The sequence below is a fragment of the Geotrypetes seraphini genome, chromosome 8, assembly GCF_902459505.1.
Source record: "Geotrypetes seraphini chromosome 8, aGeoSer1.1, whole genome shotgun sequence".
Classification (NCBI taxonomy): domain Eukaryota; kingdom Metazoa; phylum Chordata; class Amphibia; order Gymnophiona; family Dermophiidae; genus Geotrypetes; species Geotrypetes seraphini.
Window position 1 is genome coordinate 42596369 of NC_047091.1, and position 25345 is coordinate 42621713.

At 45.4% G+C, this 25345-nt stretch overlaps 1 protein-coding gene across 4 annotated transcripts in view; it reads left to right on the plus strand.

The window, feature by feature from the left end:
- LOC117366157 (protein jagged-1b-like) overlaps positions 1 to 25345 on the plus strand; it is a 134254-nt gene that overhangs the window by 93879 nt on the left and 15030 nt on the right. For 2 of the 4 annotated variants that reach the window (XM_033957324.1, XM_033957326.1), the window contains exons 7-13: positions 4969 to 5088; positions 6152 to 6265; positions 16913 to 17026; positions 17892 to 18005; positions 19653 to 19699; positions 22887 to 23051; positions 24940 to 25090. In XM_033957324.1, coding sequence (XP_033813215.1) covers positions 4969 to 5088; positions 6152 to 6265; positions 16913 to 17026; positions 17892 to 18005; positions 19653 to 19699; positions 22887 to 23051; positions 24940 to 25090 — 825 coding nt within the window. The remainder of the gene's footprint in view (positions 1 to 4968; positions 5089 to 6151; positions 6266 to 16912; positions 17027 to 17891; positions 18006 to 19652; positions 19700 to 22886; positions 23052 to 24939; positions 25091 to 25345) is intronic. The other 2 variants (XM_033957325.1, XM_033957327.1) reach the window with 2 other exon arrangements.

A 25345-nucleotide genomic window follows, 5' to 3' on the forward strand; every position in this document is an offset into this window, starting at 1 on the left:
GATTCTGATATGCACGGACGGGGAGAGGGACCTTGGGGTGATAGTGTCCGAAGATCTAAAGGCGAAAAAACAGTGTGACAAGGCAGTGGCTGCTGCCAGAAGGATTCTGGGCTGTATAAAGAGAGGCATAGTCATTAGAAGGAAGAAGGCGTTGATTCCCCTGTACAGGTCATTGGTGAGGCCCCACTTGGAGTATTGTGTTCAGTTTTGGAGACCGTATCTGGCGAAAGACGTAAGAAGACTTGAGGCGGTCCAGAGGAGGGTGACGAAAATGATAGGAGGCTTGCGCCAGAAGACGTATGAGGAGAGACTGGAAGCCCTGAATATGTATACCCTAGAGGAAAGGAGAGACAGGGGAGATATGATTCAGATGTTCAAATACTTAAAGGGTATTAACGTAGAACAAAATCTTTTCCAGAGAAAGGAAAATGGTAAAACCAGAGGACATAATTTGAGGTTGAGGAGTGGTAGATTCAGGGGCAATGTTAGGAAATTCTACTTTACGGAGAGGGTGGTGGATGCCTGGAATGCGCTCCCGAGAGAGGTGGTGGAGAGTAAAACTGTGACTGAGTTCAAAGAAGCGTGGGATGAACACAGAAGATTTAGAATCAGAAAATAATATTAAAGATTGAACTAGGCCAGTTACTGGGCAGACTTGTACGGTCTGTGTCTGTGTATGGCCGTTTGGTGGAGGATGGGCAGGGGAGGGCTTCAATGGCTGGGAGGGTGTAGATGGGCTGGAGTAAGTCTTAACAGAGATTTCGGCAGTTGGAACCCAAGCACAGTACCGGGTAAAGCTTTGAATTCTCGCCCAGAAATAGCTAAGAAGAAAAAAAAAAAAAAAATTTTAATTGAATCAGGTTGGGCAGACTGGATGGACCATTCGGGTCTTTATCTGCCGTCATCTACTATGTAACTATGTATAATTTTCCTTTCCCCCTTTTTACAAAACTGTAGCATACTTTTTAGCGCAGGTCGTGGTGGTAACAACTCCATTGCTCATAGAATTCCTATGAGCATCAGAGCTGTTATCGTCGTGGCCGGCTCTAAAAACTGGACTACGGTTTGTAAAAAGGAGGGGGGTTATTTAAAAAAATTCCCTTCAGAAGTATACATTAGAATAAATGACGTACGTCACATATGCAAAAGTCTGTCAGTGTTATGAGTGTCTGTGTGCGTAAGGATACAACCGCCCAGACAAGCATCATTCTTTGATGTGATTGGTCCTTGAGAACTAACGACAAGTAATTTTAATTTTTCTTTTTTTTACGCAGTAGTTATCCTAATTTGAGCAACAAAGCAATTAAAGTCATACCAAATATTGATTTAAAACAGATACAGGAAAATTTAAACAAAACTCTTGCCTCGATCGGTAATCAATGTTCCCATTTTTTCAAACCAAAAATCAGCCGAACTGCTGAATTTTGAATAACTTGAAGCCTTTTCAGTGTTTTCTTATATGTACCCAAATAAATAATATTGTAATAGTCGAGCATACTTAAGATGGAAGACTGAACTAGCAGACGAAATGATGCTACATCAAAATATTTTTTAATGGTCTTCGGAGCTAAAAACACTGCTCTAAATCAAGAGGGTAGACTTAGGAGCAGTGGCAATGGGAAAAGGGCACTTGCTTTCTTCTTTCTTTCTAACCACTCTCTGCCTCCTAGACCTCAAAAACTTAAAGGAGGCAAAGTGTAGCAAAGATCCCTTCAGCTTTCTCCAATAAAAATGCTCTCTTCTGGCAGCCAAAAAAGTGTATAAGCACTTTGCCTCCTCCTGCAGTAACTTCAGCATGATTATGTTGTAATACTTTAGGTCTCTGATTGCCTGGAGTGAGTACTTTTATTGGAGAAAGTAGAACAACAACTTGTTTATAAAGTTATCTTTGCCATGCTCCACCTCTACCTTCAATGCCCCTCCCCCTGCAATGCAGGGGCTGCTTAAATGGAATTTGCACCACAGCTCAGGAGTAATCTCCCCCAAAATGTAAGTCACAGGAAATTGCTGCTCCCAGCGTTGAACAGAGGAAATCGCTTTTCCCGGCGTTGTACAGAGGAAATCAGGTTAGGTTATTCACGTTTTTAAAATCTTTTTTAGGGGTTTGTTACCAAAAAAACGTGAATAACATACGAAATGTTATTCGTGGTTTTTCGGTATTTGCTGCTATGCTTTTCCCCCTATCACCGCGAATGCAGAGGGGGAAGTGTACATCTTTATGGAAAGGGTGGTCAGTGCATGGAATGGCCTCCCAGTGGAGGTGGTGAAGACAAGAAAAGATTAGGAGTTTTTTCCCCTCATTTATATGCTAATGATGTTCAGTTTTTCTTCCCTATTTCTGTTTAGGGAGATGGGTTGGTGACTCAGCTGAAAGGTTATATGAATGAGATTCCTTGCCTTATTTATTGACTGCGATTTGGAATGACTTACCTTCTCAATTAAGATCTTGTTTACCACTCCTGCTCTTTCGAAAAATCTTGAAGACTGGCCTGTTTCTGCATTTCCTAACAGATAATTTTCAATGATGAAAACTTCTTTTTATGATTAAAATTATTGTTATCCGAATCGAGCCCTGTTTTTCAGGGATGACTTGGTATATAAATCTAAATTTTAGATTAGATTAAATTAGAGATTGGAAAATGAATGAGGATACATGGTTTAGTGCTGAATTTAGGAAAGACTGAAATCATGATTGTGGGGAATATGATGGAAGATATATGGCCAGAACCTTTTTGTGTAGATTGTGATATGCAAGGTGTGCCTGCTAGGACTGGCCCTAGTATAAGGCTCATTTCTAGAGCAGATAGTTCCCAATCTGCTCAGTTAAAACCCCAGTTTAGCCTTTTGCCTGCCGTTCCTACTGTGTCCAGTAGAGGGAACTCAGGGGCTGAGCTGCAGTCTTCCCCTCCCCCACGCCTTCCTAAGATTAGTAACCGGATATCCTCTGCACCTGGGAGTGTGGGGCGGGGCTGTAGGTTCCTTAACCTTAGGACTGAGCAGTTGGAAAGGGAGAGAGAGAAGTGGAGTGACGGGGAACAGCTGGAGGCGAAGTATTGGCAGCCTAGCTCAGGGCTGAGAGCTCTGCAGTGCCACCAAACGCCTGAATGTATGGAGTTTTCAGAAGCTGGTGCTGTGTTAACTCCTGATCCCTGTGACGTTCCACAAGCCATGGAGTTGGAGCTGGAACCGAGTGCTGAGGTCCAGAATGAAATCCAACCCATGGAAGTGTGCTGTTTCAAGGCGAGTAAAGAAACTGCCTAAGGGGATTATAAAACCTAATGTTTTGTTTCAACTGTTTTTTTTTTTAAGCTGTGCTTTAATTACCCTGTTGGGGCTTAAGCAGGGGAGCACAGGAATTAAGACTGTAAAGAACTTACGCTTTATTGTTTGCTGTGTTTTTCTCCCTTTTTGGAGAAAGTGGACTTTACCCTGCCAGTGTGGTGGGGGATTTTGCCCCACGTTATTGAGGTGGGATAGTGGGCTCATTTGTGTAGCATTTATCAACATGTGGAGTACACCACCTGGTCAGCACTTTCCATTGCTGAAGGAATATAGTGCTGTTGCATTGACATTAGTCCAAGTTTTACTACCAAAAGGAAGAGACTGTTTCTTTTTGTTAGTTTTTCTTTTTGAAAGAACTTTGAAGCTGAGGCTCACTGATAAATACAGAGCCCTTTTGCTACTTGAATTTAAAACTTTTCTGTTTATGAGATTGAAGCTCAAGGTGTTGAGACTGTGCTGTTTTGATGGGAAATCCTGACAAAAGTTTGTTTTTCATTTTAGTTTTGGCTGGTATGTGAACTGACAAGTAAAGCTTCCTAGTTACTTGTATTAAACAAAATAAATCCAGTCCTGGTTTTTGCAAATACTTGCCTAGCTTGTGGGTGAATCCTTACTCTAAACTTTTATTTTTCTTTTCCTTGTGGCGCCCTCCGCGGCCCACAAGAGTATTTTCCTTGTCCCCGCAGCCCTGGACACATTGCCCTGAGGTTGTGGGTGACAAGATGATGTGGTGGTTCGTGCTAAAAAAGGAGATGACATTGCTGGGTGTGGTGTTGCATGCACAAATTCTGAACATTATACAGTCCTCATTTTTCAATTTATGTATTTTGCGATAATTGAAACCTATGCTGTCAATATTTGATTTTTGGAATGTGCTGCAGAGTATCGTTCTTTCTAAGGTAGACTCTTGTAATGCATTGTAGTTGGGTATTGCCAATACTTGTACTAAAGCATTGCAGGTGATTCAGAACTCTACAGAAAGAATGTGGGTTGATGTGTCCAAATTTGATCACATTTCTCCAGTTCTGAAACAACTCCACCGGTTGCCAATTCAGTCTTGAATACAGTTTAAAGTTCTGTCAATTATTTACTAGACTGTATATGGTAAGGTACCTTGGTACTTAACAGAGAAGTTACATGTTTATTGTCTGAGGCAATCATTGAAATCGGAGAATGTGATACGGCTGGGGGTGAAGGGAGGACGGGGATGAGTTATGCAAGGGCACTGACTGTTTTGGTGGCCAGCCCAGCAATGTGGAGCGGTTTGTCAGGTTATCTGTGCCTGTGTGCCAGTAAGCAATGTTGCGCGCATGCGTGCATGCCCTCCTGCCCAACCAGAACAGGCAGCAGGGGGCAGGGCTGGGGCAGGATTGGGAGTAGGACTTGGTTGTTGTGGGGCGGGGATGGGTGGGCCTGGGGATGGGTCTAAGGAGTCCGGATTTTCCAAGCGAAAAATCTGGTAACCCTACCATTTGGTCTTTGTCTGCCATCATGTTTCTATATTTCTGTTCCTTACAATGCCTCCTGTGTGATGCAGTCCAGAGGAAATATGCCTAGGATCTTACTGAGCTGTTGTAGAGTCAACCAAGTTAGTTACTGCAGTAAACTCAGTGGGGTGGGGAGTAGGCGAGATGGGAGATGAACAAAACTGAGGAAATTTCTGCATATAACACTTTCCTCTCCTAGACCTGAACTCCTGTGGTTCCCTGCAGCCCTGTCAGAATGGAGGCACGTGCACAAACACTGAACCAGACCAATATGAATGTCTCTGTCCAGAGGGCTTCTATGGTCGCAACTGTGAGAAATGTGAGTGGAGGGGAGGGGATGGGGGAGGTTGGAAGGGATGGTGTGTGAGAGCACTGTGAGATCAGACTTCAGCTATGTACTAGAGGTGACTCCCAACTGAGGAAGGAGAAAGGCAAGAAGCCAGGAAAGATTGCTTCCTGAAGAGAGCCAGAGGACAAAGAGAAAGGAGAGAAACCATTTTTGGCTATGTTGCTATGAAAAGGAGTAAGGAGATTCATAGATTGTGCATAACAACTTCCTGACTGACCTGCCAACGAACTCTCAAGAAATAGGATAAGGAGTTAGGATCTTGGGCCCATCCACTTTGGGACCAGGTCCGCCCAAAATTGGGTATCTGGCTATGCCCCCTGCAGTGACCTTGGCCAGTTAAGTACTGAATATTGGCACGTAACTAGCCAACTCTTTCCTCGAAACGCCCCAGAAGTAGCCAATTTTGCTTCAGGCATAGTTGAACATTTTCAGCAGCACTAACCAGTTAAATTCCACTGAAAACAGGGTTGCCAGATTTCCTCTTTAAAAAAAAGAGGACACCTGGCACTGCCCCTTTCCACCCCAGCCCCTCCCCATTCTGCCTCCAGCTCCGCCCCATTCCACCTCCAGCCTCACCCCCACATGAACCTCCCAAAGCTCGGAGTTTTGTCTAGAGGGCTTCTGCACATGCATGGATGTCGATGCAAAGGCATCATATGCATTTGCGCGTGCATGTGACATCATTGTGTTAACATCCGCATCTGCGCAAAGGCCTCCAGACATGGCCCTGAGCTCAGGGACTTCCAAAACCCAGACAAACTGCCGGGTTTTGGAAATCCCTCTGGGCACCCGGACAGTCCTCTAAAAAGAGGACATGTCCAGCTTTCCCCAGATGTCTGTAACCCTAGCTGAAAATGACCAGTTAACCCTGAACAAGAGATTTAGCTGGACAGTTAGATCCCTTTGAATATTGACTCCAGGATGTTTTTTTTAACAAGAAGGGAGAGGTGGAAGCTCTAACCTCAGATCTTCTATGGGCTTGAGAACTCCTTACAATCTCTCTCTCTCTCTCTCTCTCTCTCTCTTTTCTCAGCTGAATTTTCCTGTCTCTCCAGCCCCTGCTTAAATAGAGGAACTTGCCAGGAGATGGATTCTGCCTTTCAGTGCCTTTGTGCTCCAGGATGGACTGGGACACTATGTGAAGTTGGTAAGAGTAAGAAACATCAGTATAGGCAACAGGAGATGGGTGTAGAGCAGTGGTCCTAAACTCAAACCCTTTGCAGGGCCACATTATGGATTTATAGGTACTTGGAGGGCCACGAGTTTGAGACTACTGGTGTAGAGATATGAGTGTGTTTGTCTTTGCTCTTAGAAACTCCATCTTCACCAGCAAAAAGATACCAAGGAGTAGCAGTTTTTTTAAAGAGGATATTTTGACTCTACCTAGGGTTACCAGATTTTATGTTAGTAAAATCCGGACCCATGGCCCCGCCCCCAGGCCCACCCAGTTCTACCCAGCCATGCCCGGTTCCGCCCACTTCACACCCCAGCCTCAGCCCCAGCCCCACCTCCCTCAAGTGCTCGAAGCCACGTCAGGAAGGCATCTGCACATGTGCAGGTGTTGCATGACATCACCACATTGCATCCGTGCATGCGCAGATGCCCTCCCGACGATGTCCCGAGCTGGAAGCTTTTCAAAACCCAGACAAAGTGCCGGATTTTCAAAAGCTGTCCGGATACCCAGACATCTGGTAACCCCTACCCCCTAGCCAGCTCATATCCTGCCCTATTGTGCCCATGCCCTGCCCTCTCCCCATTCTCTCTCAAACACTTCTTTGCCAGAACATCAGCCCTGAACAACTTCAAATTTCACAGCCAATGCTTCGTGCCTGTTAATCTCACAGTAGGAAGGGTTGGCTGTGAGATTTAAAGCTGCTGGTGCTCACATATGGACAGAGAAAACAGACTGGTTGGCTTCCAAGTCTTTCGTGTTTCATGGAAATTTCCTGATTTTGGGCGGGAGATGGGCCACATAAGAATACACCTAATCTTGAATATAAGTGGTCTAATATCCAAATATGCATTAATTATAACAAAACCCATCTTTTAAGCAACTAGTTGCATTACAGGGGTGAAAAAGCCTCAGAACTGGAGCTTAGCATCCAATCAGGAGTCAAGCGTGGTAAACCACAATGCTCCTACTCAAGTTACTGGCAAAAAACCTCCCCATCTACATATATCATTTGAATGTATCATTTAAATTCTATATATTTTCTCATTAACTGTTCTAATTTCTTTAATTTTTCACTAGTTCAATGTGTCTTATCAAAAATAATTCATGCAGTTTCATATCTCATTATAGTGTATCACATAATCCCAGGGAGCCAGTATATTCAAATAAATTAATCACCAAATCTTTTCTTCAGTCAGAGTGCCGAACAATATACTTGTACCATGGCAGGACCTTTTATGTTTCCTCCTGTTGCTCCTTCTTCATCTGATCTGTATTTGATTCTTATTGCCGCTGTATTACTGTAGTCGTGGCCTTCATTTCATGGTAAATATATTGATACCGCTGCTTCAGGGTATGCATCCAGCAGCTCCCAGATATTTTAAAATCTCTTACCTCCTTTTCAGAATCTAACTGCTCGTCTCTCCTTACGCCTACAAAATGGTGCCAATGTGTTTTATAGACGCTATATTTACTGACCAGTCAAGTTCCATCTACATTATTGCAGACTTATCAATCAACAATCTCCTAAACCAAATTATTGCACTTACCCCTCCTTTTACAAAAGCATAACATGAGTTTTATCTCCGGCCATGGCGGTAACAGCTCCTACGCTCCTAGGAATTCTATGAGTGTCAGAGCTGTTACTGCTGCAGCCGACGCTAAAAACCGCACCTCGCTTTTGTAAAGGGGGGTTAATTTAATAAAAATGTTGCCACTCCATATTGGTATTCAGGCCTTTAGTTGCCAGAGTATTTAATTTATAAATCAGCCAACTTCCTCCTAGCATGCCAAACCCTTCTGTGAAAGAAAATTGACAGGAGGGATGCCCACTCCTTCCTGCCATGCCGACCACCCTTCCCCGTGGCAGTGAAACGGCAGGAGTGATGCCCAGTCCCTCCTACCACCAAAGGCCCACCACCAAGCCATGCACCCCTAAACATTCCCTACCCACCCCTTTCCCCCCTCGAAAAAAAGGCAGGAGGAATGCCCACTCCTTCCTGCCACTGGAGGTCCCCTAATCCCACCCCCACCCCTCCGAACCTACCCCCTTTACCTTTTTTAGAGAAGTTGGAGTGGGAGGGAAGCTCAGTCTGTCCCGCTCGTAGGCCCATCACTTCAAAATGGTGGGCCTTTCCCTCCCCAGTGTTGTCAAGCCAGTCAGGGCCTTAGACTCCTCCCCTTGTATCCTTATTGTTCAGACACCTTACGCAGGAAAAGGAGGGAAAGACCCGCCATTTTGAAGTAGCAGGCCTATGAGCAGTACGGACTGAGCTTCCCTCCTGCCCCAACTTCTTCAAAAAGGCTCAGGATTTTTCAGAGGGTGAGGGTGGGGTTTCAGGAGACCTCCAGTAGTAGGAGGGAGTGGACATCCCTCCTGCCTTTTTTTTTTTTTTTGGGGGGGGGGGTGAAAGAGGGAGGGTAGGGGATGTTTGCAGGGTGCCTAGCATGGGGGTGGGCCTTTGGTGGCAGGAGGGAGTAGGCATCCTGGGGGGAGGGAGTGGGCATCCATCCTGCCAATTTACTTTCATGGGGGGGTGTTTCGGCATGGAAGGAGGAAGTGGGTATTCCTCCTGATGTTTCGCTACTGCGGGGGGGGGGGGGGGGAGTTGCCATAGCAAGTGGGCATCCCTTCTGTCAATTTTCTTTCACCGGGTGGGTGGGTTCAGCATGGCAGGAATAAGTGGGCATTCCTCCTGTTGTTTGTTCTGGCACAGATGGGGGGGGGGGGAGCTGGTGTGTGGTGCCGGTTCATAGGGAGAATCGTCATTGACCTTAGGGGGGGGTTGGGAGGAGAGTGCTTTTTTTTTTTTTTAAATGGGGCAGATATTGTGCTGTGTAATAAGCACAGCATCTATGCCCATTAAATAAAGAAGGTTAGACAGGTAAGCTACTGGTCTTGACCAGTCACTTTTCTTTAGATTGCTAAAAGCGATAACTTTTTTAATGTATTGGGAAGCCATGTTAGAGCATCAATCACTCTACTAGTTTACAAGGCATTTTAATATTAATCAGCTTATTTAATGAGGGTCAAAAACCAAATATCTCCCCATAATAATAAACTTCTCTGTATTATGACAGGGGTTGCCATCAGTGTTCCCTCTAAGCGGGCGGGTGTTGTGAGCAAACTTTTTTCACTGTGAGCTAAAAATATCAGGCGCCAGCAAGTTATGAGCCAAATAAATATGTTGTCAAAGTTGCTGATACATGAGGACGAGGTATTCAAAGGAATTTTAGGCCTACACGCTAAATTAAATAACGTTAAATAATATTTTTAAGAACACAGAAATTGTAGGGATGAAATGATATCTTAATAAATGTTTTACAACAAATGTAGTTATGTCTGTTACATCCATATGTGTAAACTGTAAATTAAAAACAGTCCAGAAGACAATACGTTTGATGCTTTCAATTTCTAGACCAGTGTTTTTCAACCTTTTTTGGGCAAAGGCACACTTGTTTCATGAAAAAAATCACGAGGCACACCACCATTAGAAAATGTTAAAAAATTTAACTCTCTGCCTATATTGACTATATATAAAGTAATTCTCTTGAATAGGAATCAAATAAACACAAAGAAAGTATTTTATAATTACTTTATTATGAAATAAAAATTATAAAAATTATAAAATACTTTATTCAGTGCGAAACCTGGGCCTGTTTGGCTGAACACAAAGCTGATATTCTGGCTGGAATGGAAGAAAGACACACACGTAGCTCTTCGTCAACAGCTCTCAGTCTCTCTCTGTATTTGGTTTTTATAGCATACAAAAATAGACAAATATACCCTCCATCCTTTTTATTAAACCACAATAGCAGTTTTTAGCGCAGGGAGCTGCGCTGAATGCCCAGCACTGCTCTTGACGCTCATAGGCTCCCTGCGCTAAAAACCACTATTGCGGTTTAGTAAAAGGGGACCATATTGTAAAATATAGACAGCAGATATAAATTCAGAACTGTGCATAGTAAGTGAAGGGAAGTTTTCATCTCTGGGAATTTACCCAGTTAACTATTAAGTTATTTGGGCAAATTCCTTTGAAAACTGTGGTAATACTGCCTCCACTTTGCTAAATTTAAAATAAAATCATTTTTCCTACCTTGTCTGGTGATTTCTGGTTGCACTTTCTTCTTCTGACTGTGCATCCAATCTTTCTTCCCTTCTATCAGCCTGTATGCTTTCTCTCCTCCACACCTCATTCCCTCCCCCAACTTTTTCTTCCTCTCTCCCTGACCTTTCTTTCTTTTTTTCTGTTTCTCTTCTTTCCTTCTGTTTCCCTGCCTGCCCCCTTTCTTTCTTTCTCCCAGCCTCCTGTCCAGCAGTAACTCTCTTCCCTTCCTCCCCTCCCAGCAGCATCTCTCCGACTCCCTCTCCAGTAGCAGCTGCCCCTTTTTTTTCCTTGCCCAGCAGCTTCCCAGATTCCTTTCCCTCCTCCCCTCCCAGAAGCATCTCTCCGTCTCCTTCTCCCTCTCCAGTAGCAGCTGTCCCTTTTTTTCCTAGCCCAGCAGCTTCCCAGATTCCTTTCCCTCCTCCCCTCCCAGAAGCATCTCTCCTTCTTCTCCTTATCCAGTAGCAGCTGTCCCTTTTTTTCCTTGCCCAGCAGCTTCCCAGATTCCTTTCCCTCCTCCCCTCCCAGATGCATCTCTCCTTCTCCTTCTCCCTCTCCAGTAGCAGCTGTCCCTTTTTTTTCCTGGCCCAGCAGCTTCCCAGATTCCTTTCCCTCCTCCCCTCCCAGAAGCATCTCTCCTTCTCCCTTTCCAGTAGCAGCTGTCCCTTTTTTTCCCCTGCCCAGCAGCTTCCCAGACTGATAGTGGTTTTCTCCCCTCCCAGCAGCTCTTCTTACTTCCCAGCGCAGCGATTCACGAAGGCAGCCTCGGGTCCTTTGTTGTGTCGCGCCGCCTCTGAGGAAAGAGGAAGTTGCATCATCAGAGGCAGCCGCGACTCAGCAAAAGCCCCGAGGCTGCCTTCGTGAATCGCTGCGCTGGGAAGTAAAGGAGAGCTGCAGAGAGGGGAGAAAGCCACTGTCGGAGGCTCCCCAAGATCTCTCCGGCCCAGCGCACGCTTCCGATGCTGATCTTGCAGAAGTTCAAATGAGTCAATCTTGCCGGTCCTGCGCTGTGACGAGAAACTTGTGCGCTGCGACCTAATATTTTGTGCGCCAGCGCACGCCAGCGCAGCTTAGCGGGAACATTTTGAGGAATTGTAAAAACTGGTATTGGTTAAATTGTACTTTCTGGTGGGAATCTCTATGCCACATTTTTAAAATGGAGCGTATGATGGCCATACAACAGGAACATTATAAGAAATTTATGGATGTTTGGGAGCCATTGACAGAATTCTGTGAGGAGTGATTGTTGATTTTGCCCTTTGATCATACACGTCCAGGGTGGGTGGGGAGATACTTTTAATTAGAGTGCAATTGTTGGATATGTATAAAGGGGGGATGATATATGTATTTGTTATAAATATTATTTGATAGAATTTAAGTGATGTTAAAGTGTAAAATGTTTGTAGAATATGTTGCACTTATTTTTAGCTTTAAAATGAATAAAGATATAAAAATTAAAAAAAAAATCAGCTTATTTGCATGGTCAGATCAGGGAATGAGCGATCCTGTAGAAAACTAGGCGGTGAGCTGTTTTCTGCATCAGGTCGGCAAATGCAATCGTCGTTAAAGCTGTTAAAACAGGTTTAGAGACAATTAATGGCTTTAGTGCATCTGGGCCTTAGATCGCTTTCCTGAGAACCTTAGTGACTTAAGCGAAGAGCAAGGTGAAAGATTTCACCAAGACATAAAAACAATGGAAGCCAGATACCAAAGCAGATGGGATGCATACATGATGGCAGACTATTGTTGGAATCTTATGGGGAGTGTCCTGGCATATCCCACTCTCGTAAGTCTTACAAAGGGAGCTTCTTGTGTGTTGAATAACTGAAACATTTGTATCATAAACTTGTGCTTTTGGTATGAAATAAGTAGCTTTTCATGTTGAACACTTTTCTTTTAATTTTTAATATGTTTCCTATATGCTTAAAAGATATTAATTTAAACACTACATTAAAATATCCTAATTTTTCAGTGGGCGAGCACAGTGAAGAGTGGTATATGGCACATGTTCTTTATCTCAAAAACTAGAGCTGATAGGAGAAAACTGGTGCCATTTTTAGATCAGCAGGTCAAATATACCCAAAAACAGGTCTAGCATTTGAGGCACCAAAATGAGTGTAGGCCAGTGGTTTCAGTACATTCCATAATGTGCACATTTGACCTGATTCTCGGAGATCTCAGAGAGAACGTGAACTCGCAGGCCTTGAGCATGCGCAGATGCTCAAGGCCCAGCAAGAAGAGGAGGCCGATCTTTGGGCACGGGCACCAACGCACAGGACATGCTGGTGCCGGTGCCAAGGCCCAGATGACAGTAAGAAGCGGGTTTGGGTGGGTCTGGGGGATGCCGGATTGCGGGGGTGGGGGGGGGGGTGGGAGGGTGCCGGATTGCAGAGGGAGCCTTCAGGGGAGCAATGCCGGTTCTTGGGCCCCCCCCCCCCCCCACGATCCGGCATCCCCCAGACCGGGGGGATAGAGCAGCGCCGCTGGCCTCGGGGGGTGGGAACGTATCAAAGCGAGTTTCCATTATTTCCTATGGGGAAACTCGCTTTGATATACGAGTATTTTGGTTTACAAGCATGCTTCTGGAACGAATTATGCTCGTAAACCAAGGTACCACTGTATTACCATGTAACTTCATTGAGTGACTTCTACTTTTTGAAAAAGTAAAGAATCAATTCATATTTACCTGTTCTATTCCATTCAAACATTTGTAGACCTCTATTGTATCCTCCCTCAGCTGTCTCTTTTCCAAGCTCCAAAGAGGGAGTCCCATACTCAATAAGAGGGATGTATGTGGCAGATGTACTGGCAGTTCATCTGTACCCTATTTGCTTAATTCCAGCTCTAAACTAAACTAAACTAAACCTTAGGTTTGTATACCGCATCTTCTCCACGATCGTAGAGCTCGGCAGGGTTTACAGGACTAAGATAGAATGGAACTCCAAAGGATGATTGTGGATTAAGAGTAAAGGAGGAATAGAGGGCTTAGGTACCAGAGAGGGGGGGAGGTGTTACATTTTTGAAAAAAGCCAAGTTTTCAGATGTTTTCGGAAGAGTTGGAGGGAGCTCGAATTTTGGAGAGGGGATGTAAGGTTGTTCCAGAGCTCGGTGATTCTAAAGGGGAGGGATGTCCATAGTTTTTCAGCATGGGATATACCTTTTATAGATGGGAAGGATAGTTTTAATTTTTAGGAGGATCTGGTGGAATTGGGATTAGAGGAATTCCAAGATAGTGGAATAACAGGAGGAAGAATGCCGTGAAGGATCTTGAAAGATAGGCAGACACATTTGAAGTGGACCCTGGAGATTATTGGAAGCCAGTGAAGTTTGGACAGAAGTGGCGAGACGTGATCAAATTTACTTTTTGCGAAAATAAGCTTAGCCGCAGCATTCTGAATCTGTTGGAGTCTGAGGAGGCTTTTCTTAGTTAGGCTTAAGTAGATAGAGTTGCAATAGTCTAATCTGGAAAGGATGATGGATTGTACAAGGACATCAAAGTGTTTTTGATGGAAACAGGATCTCACTTTCCTCAGCATATAAAGGCTAAAGAAGCATTTTTTTTTTTACCAGGGAGTGGAGGTGGTCATTGAAGGATAGTGAGGAGTCCACGATGATGCCCAGAACTTTGCTTGAGAACTCAAGCTATAGTGTGGGGCCGGAGGACAGTGGAATGGAGATAGGTAAATGGTCTAATATTTGACCGAGCCAAAGTAGTTTTGTTTTGGACTCGTTTAGTTTCATTTGAACAGCGAGGTTCCAGTTTTGGAGGTTCGATATACATGAGGATATGTTCTAGGAGAGGTTAGTGAGGTTCGAGTCAGTCTTGAGGAGGACAAGGATGTCATCAGCATAAGTGTAAAGTGTTTCAAGGGGGGATAGATGGAGGAGTTTCAGAGAGGACATATAGATATTGAAAAGAATAGGAGATAGAGGTGAATCTTGCAGGACTCCACATGTCGGTTTCCAGGAGGAGGATGAGGTGCCGTTCATGCTAACGGTGTAAGAATGGGAATGTAAGAATTTTGAGAACCAGTCTAGTACTGTGGAGTTGATGCCTATCTCGGAAAGTTGGAAGACTAGAATATCATGATGGACTACGTCAAAAGCAGCAGAAAGGTCAAATTGTAGGAGAACAGCGAACTTATTACGAGAATGAAGTTGTTGAACCTTAGAGATGAGTGAGGCCAATAGGGATTCGGTGCTGAAATTGGGTCTGAATCCATATTGGTAAGGAAGGAGAATAGAGAATCTTTCTAAGTAGGATGAGAGTTGGGAAGATATGATAGACTCTAGCATCTTGGTTAGGAGAGGGATATTTGCTATTGGACGATAGCTGGATGGAGTCTAGGGGTCTAGATCAGATTTTTTCAGTAGTGGGGTCAAAGCAATGTGTCCCATTTCAGAAGAGAATAGGCCCGATAGAAGGACAGAGTTTATAAGTTAGGTGAGAGATGCGATGGCCTGTGTGGTAATTTTCTCGAATAGGTAGGAGGGGAATGGGTCCAAAGTACAGTTGCAAGTTTTTAGTTTGAGGCAGAGTTTAGAGACCTGGGATTCGGAGACGAGCTCAAAGGCAGTCCAAGATCTGTCAGCTGGGATGGGATTGGAGATAGGTAGTGTAGGGATGGAATCGGTGGGCGCCAGGGAGTTGTAGGAGACTGTAGGCGGGAAGGAGCATCTTAGAGAAGTAACCTTTTCATAGAAGAATTTTGCTAGAACATCAGCTGACGGAGAAGAGGGGAGCGGGGTGGAGTCGTTTTTAGAGGTTAAGGAGTGCCAGATGTTAAACATTGCACTATTCTGGTTGTTGGATCTGGAGATCTTGTCTCCATAGTAGTTCTTCCTAGCTTTTTTTAATATTGTATTGCAGAGCTTAATATTGACCCTCTGTCTGTCTGTCTGTAGGGGAATTAGATTTTTTTTCATTTACGCTCCAAAGCTCGACATTTCTGCTTCAGTTCTCTGTGAAATGGAAGGTACCAGGGGGCCTTACGGGGGTAGGAGATGGTTTTAGTGGATAATGGAGCAAGAGAGTGGTAGGTGGATTCAGAGAGGGCGATCCAGTTGTGCCAATTGGTTTCTGAATCTGCGGGCTTGGGAACGGAAGAAAGATGTTTAAGGAAATTGGTCCAGAACAGATCACTCGTAATTTTTTTGCGGAAGGTAATGGAGCTGGGGGAACAGGATGGGGCCCCAAAATGTGACATGAAAATGGGGAGAGAGTAAGCCCCTAGGAAATGGTCTGACCAAGGGATGTGTTCCTAACGAGCGTTATCTGCTGAAGTTTTGTAAGAGGTAAGATCGAGGAAGCTGATGAAATCTTGTGTGTGCCCTTTTTCATGGGTTGGAGAGGGAGCAGGGGGAGAAAAACCTAGAGAGGAGAGGAAGTTGTTAAATTCAATCGCATCCTTGCTCTATTCCTACTAGGCCTACTCACTTTCCCCCCAATATTCAGCCGGCAGTGTTCTGCATTTTTATAAACACTTACCGTCACCAGCTACATTATGCCCCAATATTCAGTGCCAGGCCATGTCTGGGCACCAGCACTGAATATGTGAGCATAATTCTGGGTGGCCAAGTCACCCTTAGTTTATGTGGGCCCTGCCAGTATTCAGCTGGGCTGCATAAGTGGTTTTCTTTTTCCCAAAAAAACATCCCCTGTGTCCCTTCCCTCCCCCCAAATTATTCCTTTCTCCTTCTTCCCTGCATCACAATCTACCCCCCCTCCCCGGGGCCTACCTACATACCTAGTAGTCCAGTGAGGGGGTATTTGGGGATAGGAATGCAGCTTCCTTGTGGCGCCTTTGCAAAACGGCAGCTGTGTCCTCTTGTGCCAGCTCCCAGTACTAAGCAAATTACTGTGAGCTGCCTCAAGAGGTTGAAGCAGCCATTATGCAAAGGCAACGCAAGGGGGCTATGGTCCTATACCTAAAGACCCCTCACTGGATCACCAGGTATGTAGGTAGGCCCAGTAGAAGCTTACCTACACATGGAAGGGGAGGCAGTGGGGGGGGGGGGGACTTTGACAAGGAGAGAGGGGATAAAGGAAACATTTGTGCAGGAGGGGGCAAGTTTTTTTTTATGGGGGGGAAGAACACTTATGCAGGCACCGGCCCGATATTCAGCTGCGGCCCGCATAAAGTAATCAGGAGAATTTAGAACAGCTTTTCAGCTGTCCTAAATTCACCCACTCATTTTATGCAGGCCCAGGCTGAATATCACTGGAACCTGAATAAGCCTGGGCTGTTCCCTAGCACCATACCTGAGCAGCCCACTTTTTGGGGGCCAATCAGAGCTGATATTCAATGGCACTACCTGACTTAGTGCCGCAGAATATCAGCAGTTGTGTGGCCATGAGCAATTTAAGTGGACCAGAGCCTCTCTGGGCTGCTTAAGTCACTTTGAATATCGGCCCCCCTGTGTCTTACTTTCCCTGATGGTATCTATCTTTCTTCTGTAACAGCAGTGACACCCCTCCCCCTGCTTTTTTTTTTTTTTTTTTTTTGGGGTGCTGTAGAGATCTCTGAATGTGCATCACAGCCATGTGCTCATGGTGGGATTTGCCATGACCTTACCCTGGGCTACAGCTGTGTCTGTCCTCCTGAATGGACAGGGAAGACTTGTCGACTGGGTGAGTCTAATGTCAGATACTTCACATATTTATTTATTTAAAAAACTTATAGCCCGCCTAAAACCTAAGTGGGTTCCAAAGATGGGCTCACAATCTATCTAACGTACATTTTGGCATTGCAGTTTCATATTTGCCCTATAGCCCTGTTAGACCAAAGCAAGGATGCCCTAGATCTTCTGGAGGCACTAATGCTGTTTATTGGGGGCCAATGTAAAACATCCAGAGATGATAACATATATTTCCTTCCTGTGTGATGTTGAAAGGTCTTGCTGTACTAAGGTTACCAGACGTCTGGATTTCCCTGGACATGTCCTCCTTTCTGAGGACATGTCCAGCGGTCCGGATGGCTTTTTAAAACCCAGTACTTTGTCTGGGTTTTGAAAAGTTTTCTTCGTGCAGGAGGGCATCCGTGCATGTGCAGATGTGTTGCCCAACGAGAACAGGCAGCAGGAGGTGGGATTGGAGGTGGGCTTGGGGGCGTGATGGGGTGGAACCGGTGTGTGATGGGTGGGATGGGTGGGACTGGGGGCAGGTCTAGGGGTCTGGATTTTCCAGACAGAAAATCATGTAACCCTAGTCATGTTGTTATGCTCTAGTGTACTCTGTGAGTTCAGCAGGTTATGTTAATCATACTCAATGGCTATCACAGAGATTCTGGACCATAAGTATATCAGGCACTTCAAGTTCTGTTCTTTGACTCGCATCCTTTGTCCCTGATTCTCTTCTCTGTCCCACATGTTCTGCCCCTGACTCTTCTTTGATCCAAGTCCTCTGCCCTTGACTGTCTTCTCTGATCCAAGTCCTCTCCCCTTGGCCCTCTTCTCTAAGTTATGCCCTACACTTCTGGCCTTATTTTTGCTTTCAGATGTTGATGAGTGCCAACATGCTCCCTGCCTGCATGCCAGAGTCTGCAAGAATCTCATTGGTGGATATTTCTGTGACTGCCATGAGGGTTGGAGCGGTCTCAACTGTGACACCAGTAAGTAAAATCTCTATATTCAGTCTGTAGGTTGGTTGTAGTGTTGCCAGATGATTTCACGCGAACTGGATAGGTTGATCCAGTCCTGGTGTTACTCCCTTGTTTCTATGGGCTTGAAGATTGGAAATTTTTTTTAAAAAAGGGCTAGAACTACAGGTTAATTTATACATAGGGGATAAATCTAGGACTGGATCAATTTGTCTCTGATGACAGGGACTTCTCTGATCAGTTTAATTTAATTTGAGAGTGTCTGAAAAACTTTGCTATCTCTATTGCATAAAGAAAAAATTATTTTAGGTAGTATCTTTACCATGTGTAATAAATAACATTATTAAAGACTTACTGAGCAGTGGTCAGCTGAATTAGACCCAGATATTCAATGCCAAGTCATGCCCAGGCACTGGCATTGAATATCCGAGTCATTCTGCAGTCCTGGAAGTTATGTGTGCCAGTAACCATATTGGGCAAAGATGGGGTTGCCTTTTTTTGCAGTCCTATCTTCCAGTTAAGTATGTGGGCACTGGCACTGAATATTGTGGCGCCTGTATATCTGCTGCCTTCACCCCCAGTATTAACTTACATCGCTGTGATGTCTATTTGGTGCTACTGTTTGGGGTTCTCTTAAGTACTTGTGCCAGGATTGGTGACTATGGAAATAGGATACTGGGCTATACTGGATCAGACCAATGGTCCATCTAGCCCAGTATCCATAGTCACCAATCCTGGCAGAAGTACTTAAGAAAACCCCAAACAGTAGCACCAAACAGTAGCAACAATGTTGGCCACAGGCCCGAAGGTTTAGGAGGGTCCGGTGTGCTCCCACGCTAGAGGTGAACCATTGCGTCACTCTTTTCAAGTTGTATGTGTCCTCGGCAGTGGCAGCGATCCCCACACGCTGCCTGCTGCTAACCCAGAAGCCTCCCCTCTGCCATGTCCTGCCCAGGCAGAGAAACCAGAGGATCTGCAGGTTTGTGAAGCTAACCTAAGTTCTCAGCAGAGATAAAACTAAAGAATATTTATTACTTTCTCTCCTAAGGTGAGAGCTTAATAATTTAGTTGTGTTTTTTGAAAAATATTGTAAGATCAGAACTGACTCTTTAATCAACTAGTCAAAAAAAAAAAAAAACCCAAAAAACTCCTGGCCAGATTCTCTTGACACTCACCCTAAAGTCAAGATTTGGCTGGTGCATTTCTCTGTACACATCTTACCTCTGGTTCATGCACTCAGCTTGAGGTACCTCAGCCACTGATGACTACAAATTTTAGGTGAAGATAAGCTGAGGGGTATGGTCAGCAGAGTGGGGGGTTGTTACATGAATATTGACTCCTTAAGCATCTCCCAGAAATAAAGAAAAAATTGTGTTTGAAATTGATGAAAGCTCCTCATAATTTGGTAATTCTTATCCTTATGGATTAAAGTAAATCTGAAGGATGTTGCTGGACTGACTCATCACCACCTACCCCCACCCCCCACCCATGTGTGCAGATGTGGCACGGATTCATGTGTAGCAGTGGAAAAATAGGATTGGGTTAAGCAGCAGATTTTAAAAGTGGGCAATTTGTATCTGTAATAAAAGATGTTTGTGAAAACAGATGCGGAAGAGATTCTTCCTTATTCCCCTCTCCCTCTCTTAATCTGGTTTTCAGGTACTAACCTTTGCCATGGACGATGTCACAATGGTGGGAGATGCCAGGTGGGTGTTTGCCCTTGCTATGGTCTTTCAAACTCTGGGGCACAGAGGTGTAAGGAACATCACACATTGTTCCCTGGATTCTATTTATGGCACCCAGATTTGGGTGCGCTATCAAGAAGACAGCATAACTTAATTGGCTAAAGAGCTTTAACCATATTGGATGTTGACTAGTGCTGCCCAATTCAGGGAAACATTTTGGCCAATTGAATTGATTTTTGATTCGATTCACTTTTCCCGCCCAATAGGGCAGCATTTTTTTCCCAATTGTGCTGGCGGATTTTTTTAATAGACTGTTCACCCACCCCAGCCCCCGACACGATTTTGAGGAAGCTTTTAAAAACCTGGACAAAGTGCCGGGTTTTGAAAAGCCATCCAGACTCCCGGACATATCTGGGGAAATTTGGACGTCTGGTAACCCTACCTAACCCTGATGATCTAAAACCACATGGGATCTCTGTTTTCTCTCTGCTCCTTTCCTTCATTGTCGCTCCTACTACTACTACTACAATTTATCACTTATGTAGCGCTGAAAGGCATATGCAATGCTGTACATTTTGAAATTTATAGACAGTACCTGCTCAGAAGAGCTTTCAATCTAACTTGGACAGACAGACATGATATATAGCAATGTCTCTCAAACTTTCTCGAGCCGGGGCACACTAAAGGTAGTGGCCACGGCTTGAGGCAACCAGAAGTGCGCGGACGTCACTGTGATGACATCACACGTATGCTTGACATCATCACATTGACGTCCGTGCATGTGCATAGGCCCTTCAGGTTGGCCCTGAGATGCTAGTAGTGGTGCCAGCAGGGAAGAGGGCCAGAGAGAAGGAGAGGCACTGGTGCCAGCTGATTGTCTACAGCAGTGTTTCTCAACTACTTCAAGCTAAATACCCCCTAAGTCTAACAAATATCAACTGAGTACCCCAACCACAGACCTCCCTAGGCCCACCAAAGCTCTGCCCCAGATCCCAACCCCTTTACTTATAATGTAATTTTTCCCATTCATCTAATATAATAAAACGCTAGGCCGTGCATGCGCACTCCCTATGCATGCGCTGGTTTTCCGTGAGCTGTAGCAACCCGCATGTAGGAGTGTGCATGCGCGTGAATTTCCCAAGGCGGCTGTTGGCTTAGCGGCGGGTTGGAGACAGTGTCATTCCTCAGGTCCCCCTCCCCCCCTTCTCTCCCTCCCAACCCAGGCAGAGGCGCAGCCAACAAATGTACCCGGGGCCGAAGGACCAAGGCTTTAGCTGAGAGTTATGGGTATCTTGAACCAGCACTTCCGCTCCTCTTTCTCTGGCCATGAGGTGCAGGGATCAGATTAAATACATTACGGCAAGGCGAACAGGGCCATACCGAAGCTCCGACTTGAACTACCAGTTGGCCGGCTCCCTTGCCGGAGTTATTTTTTCAGTTTAACAGTGCGCTGCGGCTCCTGTCACGAGCGCACCTGCTTCAAAGAAGACTTCTAATGCAGGCGGGGATCATTAGAGGAGCCGCCGCAGCACCTTTAAACTGAAAAATAGCTCCGGCCAGATCACCACGGAAGCCACTCCCCCCCTCCCGCCCTCTCTCTGTCTGCAAAAAAAAAAAAAAAAAACTACAACAACCCCAACAATCGCTGGCATGTAGGGGGAAAGGGGAGCTTGCAACAATAAAAACTCTCGATGCCTGCGACTGTGACCCCCCCCCCAAAGTAAACTCCCCTGGAGCAAGGGGGGAGAGGGAGATCATTCCCATCTGTCCAAAGAAGGAACCGGCAGATTAGATGGTCAGCTGAGGGTAGGAGTAAGGGAATCAATCATGAGATGAGGGTGGAGGACAAGGAGGAGAATGATAGTTGGGTGGGAGCGGAAAGATATGCCTGATTGGGAGTTGGGGCCTGGATTGGTGAGGAGAAGAGAGACATGGGATAGCCACTAGAGAGAGAGGCTTTGGGCTGGTGAGAGAAGCAGGCATTTGGAGTACAGGTAGGAGAGAAAGAGTGCATGGATGGGGTGGCCCACCCCCACCTCAGCGAACGAGAGCTAAAGGAACCCCTCCCCTCCCCCGCCAGGAGTGTGCGGGCAACTGACCACAGCTGGATTGAGGAAAGGGCAAGGGATCCCTTAGCTGGCACCGCTGGAAGGCAGCTTCAGTGAGGGTCTGGGCAGGGAGAGCGACAGAAAGAAAAAAAGATAGAAAGAAAGAAATAAAGATAGAGGGAGGGAGAAAGAAAGATATAAATAAATAAAGAAACATAGGGCAGGGAGAGAGACAGAAAGAAAAAAGATAGACGGGGCAGGGAGAGAGACAGAAAGAAAGGAAGAAAGAGACAGGGGGGCAGGAGAAAGACAGACAGACATCTATTCTAGAACCCGTTAATGTAACGGATTTAAACACTAGTTTTTCATATACACACAATATACACAGCAGATATAAATTCTCAAAACTGACACATTTCAATCACTATATTGAAAATAAAATAATTTTACCTACCGGCGATCCTCTGCAGGCTGCTATAATTAGCTTTAAAGGTGAGACCGGGAGACCAGAGGGGAAGCTGGAGGATGCTAGTGAAAATAAAATCATTTTAGCTACCGGTGATCCTCTGCAGGCTGCTATAATTAGCTTTAAAGGTGAGACTGGGAGGCCAGGGGGGAAGCTGGAGTATGGTAGTGAGAAGGGGGAAACATGCAGGCCTTCGGCGATTTGGGCAGCGCTGGCACCTTACCGTGTAGGGAAATCAGCTGGCAGGCACCTTTCTTCCTCCTCTGTGTGCCATGGCACACTAGGAATCTCAGGAGGCACACTAGTGTGCCATACACTGACATATAGGGTTAGGAATGCAGAATCCAAGATTAGAGGAGTTAGGAGTCGAAAGCATTCTCAAAGAGGTGGGCTTTTAACTGGGCCTTGAATACTATCCCTTTGCCTTCTGTTATTTCATCCCTGTACACACTCCACCATACTTTTCCTCTTCACATATCTTGCTAAGAAAGATCAGCTTCTGTATCAGAAACGCAAGCCAAATGCTTCCCCTGTCTACATCAAGGGATCAGTGTCTTTTACCTTGCCCACTCAACAAGCTGCATCCAACATGGGGCTAGCTATGTTGATGGCTGCTGAGTGATGTGTTTTGTTGTGTTTTGTGCTGGCATGCTGTATGTTTTATTACCTTTGTCCTTCATCTCATTCCCTCCAGATTCTGGGAGTTGGGTATGGATGCCTCTGCCCTCCAGATTACACGGGTGCCCAGTGTGAGACGAATCATCAGGACTGTGCCTGTCTGCACGGAGGCCGCTGCAAGGACACAAGGAATAGCACCCAATGCGAATGTCCTGCTGGTCGTACTGGGCCCCTGTGTGAGGTCTGAATTGTAGCGGCTGCAGCCGAGAGATGGTCTTCCAGCAATAGCAGAGATCCGGATATAAAAGCTGGACCAACAAAGACAGCACAAGAAGTATGACATCCAATAACATTTATTCACATAAAAATACCTGATACCCCTGTGTATCAGCCTCTGCCAGCATCAAGGGTATAGTGGAGTCACAAACTGCCTGATATTCAAAAGGGTTTAACCTAGGGTTGCCAGATTTTCTAATCGGAAAATCCAGATCCCTAGACCTGCCCCCAAGCCCGCCCAGTTCTGCACATGCGCGGACTTCCTCCCTGCCAAACGCGATTTGAGGAGGCTTTTCAAAACCTGGACAATGTGCTGGGTTTTGATAAGGCGTCCGGACCCCCAGACATGTCCTGAAAAGGGGAAATCTGGACAACTGATAACCCTAGTTTCACCAGCAACCCAGCACATGATATTCAGAGGCACTTAACCAGCTAGTGCCATTGAATATCACTGCTGAGTAGGTAAGGGACTGGCTAGGAGTGGAGCAGGGAGGAGCACCTACTTAACCATTTAGTGGCAATTTTTCAGTCCGTCAACGGACAGCAAAATTTTTCAGTCCGTTAGGACAGCAAAAAGGTTGTCTTAACTTATGCGGTGAAGCTGAGCACCGGTCTGAATACAGTCAGCGCCCCTGAATACAGTTAACATCTGGATGACTGCTGGAATCTGGATATTCAATGATGGGGAATCGTGCATGTCCCAACATTGAATATCCGGGGTTAGTTCAGCTCCTAACTGTGAGTAGCTTGGATGCTGCTTACTGCTGCAGGCTGAATATTGGGCTGAAAGTGTTCTTCTCTGTGCTAACATGAATGGAAGTCTTGTAAAGAGCCAACCTTAAAGAGATTACATGGCTTGAACTTCCTTGATGTTTTGTAAGCCACTGTCAATCACTATCACATACAGATCCCACATCAAAAACTAGAAGCAATATCTGACAAAATCACTTTTACAATGCACCATAAGTGCTGCGCAGCTGGCTTCTCAGGAGCCAAGATGTGCTTTATTTAGCATTGACTGTTTATAACATTTCTATTTGTGTTAGCACAGAGGAGAATGCTTTGGGACTCTACTGTACCCCTGATGCAGGTAAAGGCCGAAATGCAGCTATATTGGGTATATTTGTATGAATACTGTTTGTGCTGTATTTTCATTGGTTCAGCTTTTATATCTGGTTGTCCTGCTGCAGGCGATCTATGGTTTTCTCCACTAATGGGAGGATGATACAGGGCATCAGGGCATTAACGGATTCTGCCAATGATGTCTTTTATGGTGTGTAAGAGTAGGGTTACCATATGTAAACCGGCCAGGTACAAGTTGATGGTCGGTATATTAAAACTTAAATAAACTTGGAACTTGGAGTTCTATGGAGCATGCCAGTTTATATTTTGAAGAATCAAGTCAGTACTCTGGCTTTTAGCCATGTTCTTTGGGTCAGACTAGGGTTACCAGTCCTTTTTAGAGGACTGTCTGGATGCCCGGACGGACTTTCTAAAACCTGGTAGTTTGTTTGGGTTTTGGAAAGCCCCGACCTTCTGACCACATCTGGAGGGCCTTTGAGCATGCATGGATGATGTCACATGCTTCCGAACATGCTCGGAGACCCTCTTGATGCGGTCCGGAGGTTGGAAAACAAAGATGAGGCTTTGTGGGGTGGGGCTAGAGGCAGAATGGGGTGGGGCCATGTATCTGGGTTTCTCCAGACAAAAAATCTGGTAACTCTAGGTCGGACACATTGCATTACTCAAGTATTGGGGGTGAATCCTGATCTCAAGTATACCTTCTTGTCTATTTGTTCAAACTTCTGGCCTTTCAGGCTGAGTCTTGTTTCTTTCTTCCCTCCCCCTAACAGTTTTTGGTGAATGTTTGTGACCCTAATCCATGTCCTCAAGGTGCCCATTGTGCTGAAGACAGGGGTGGCTACACATGTTCTTGCTTGGAGGGCTCTGAAGAAGGAGGCTGTGAGAGCCTCCATGAATCCTGTGCTGAGGGAGATTGTTCAGGTAAAGGACAGCACATATATGATTGTTCAGCAGTGCTGTTAAATGTGTATATTTGACATTGTGTATTTATCCCAGGACAAGCAGGCAGCATATTCTCACATGTGGGTGACGTCATCTACGGAGCCCCAGCGCGGACAGCTTTTCAAGCAAACTTGATTGAAGTTTCAAGTTTGCACACTGCACCACGCATGTGCATGCCTTCTCGCCCACTAGAGGGCGCATCCCACCTCGTGGTCCTCAGTTCAATTTTTTCCG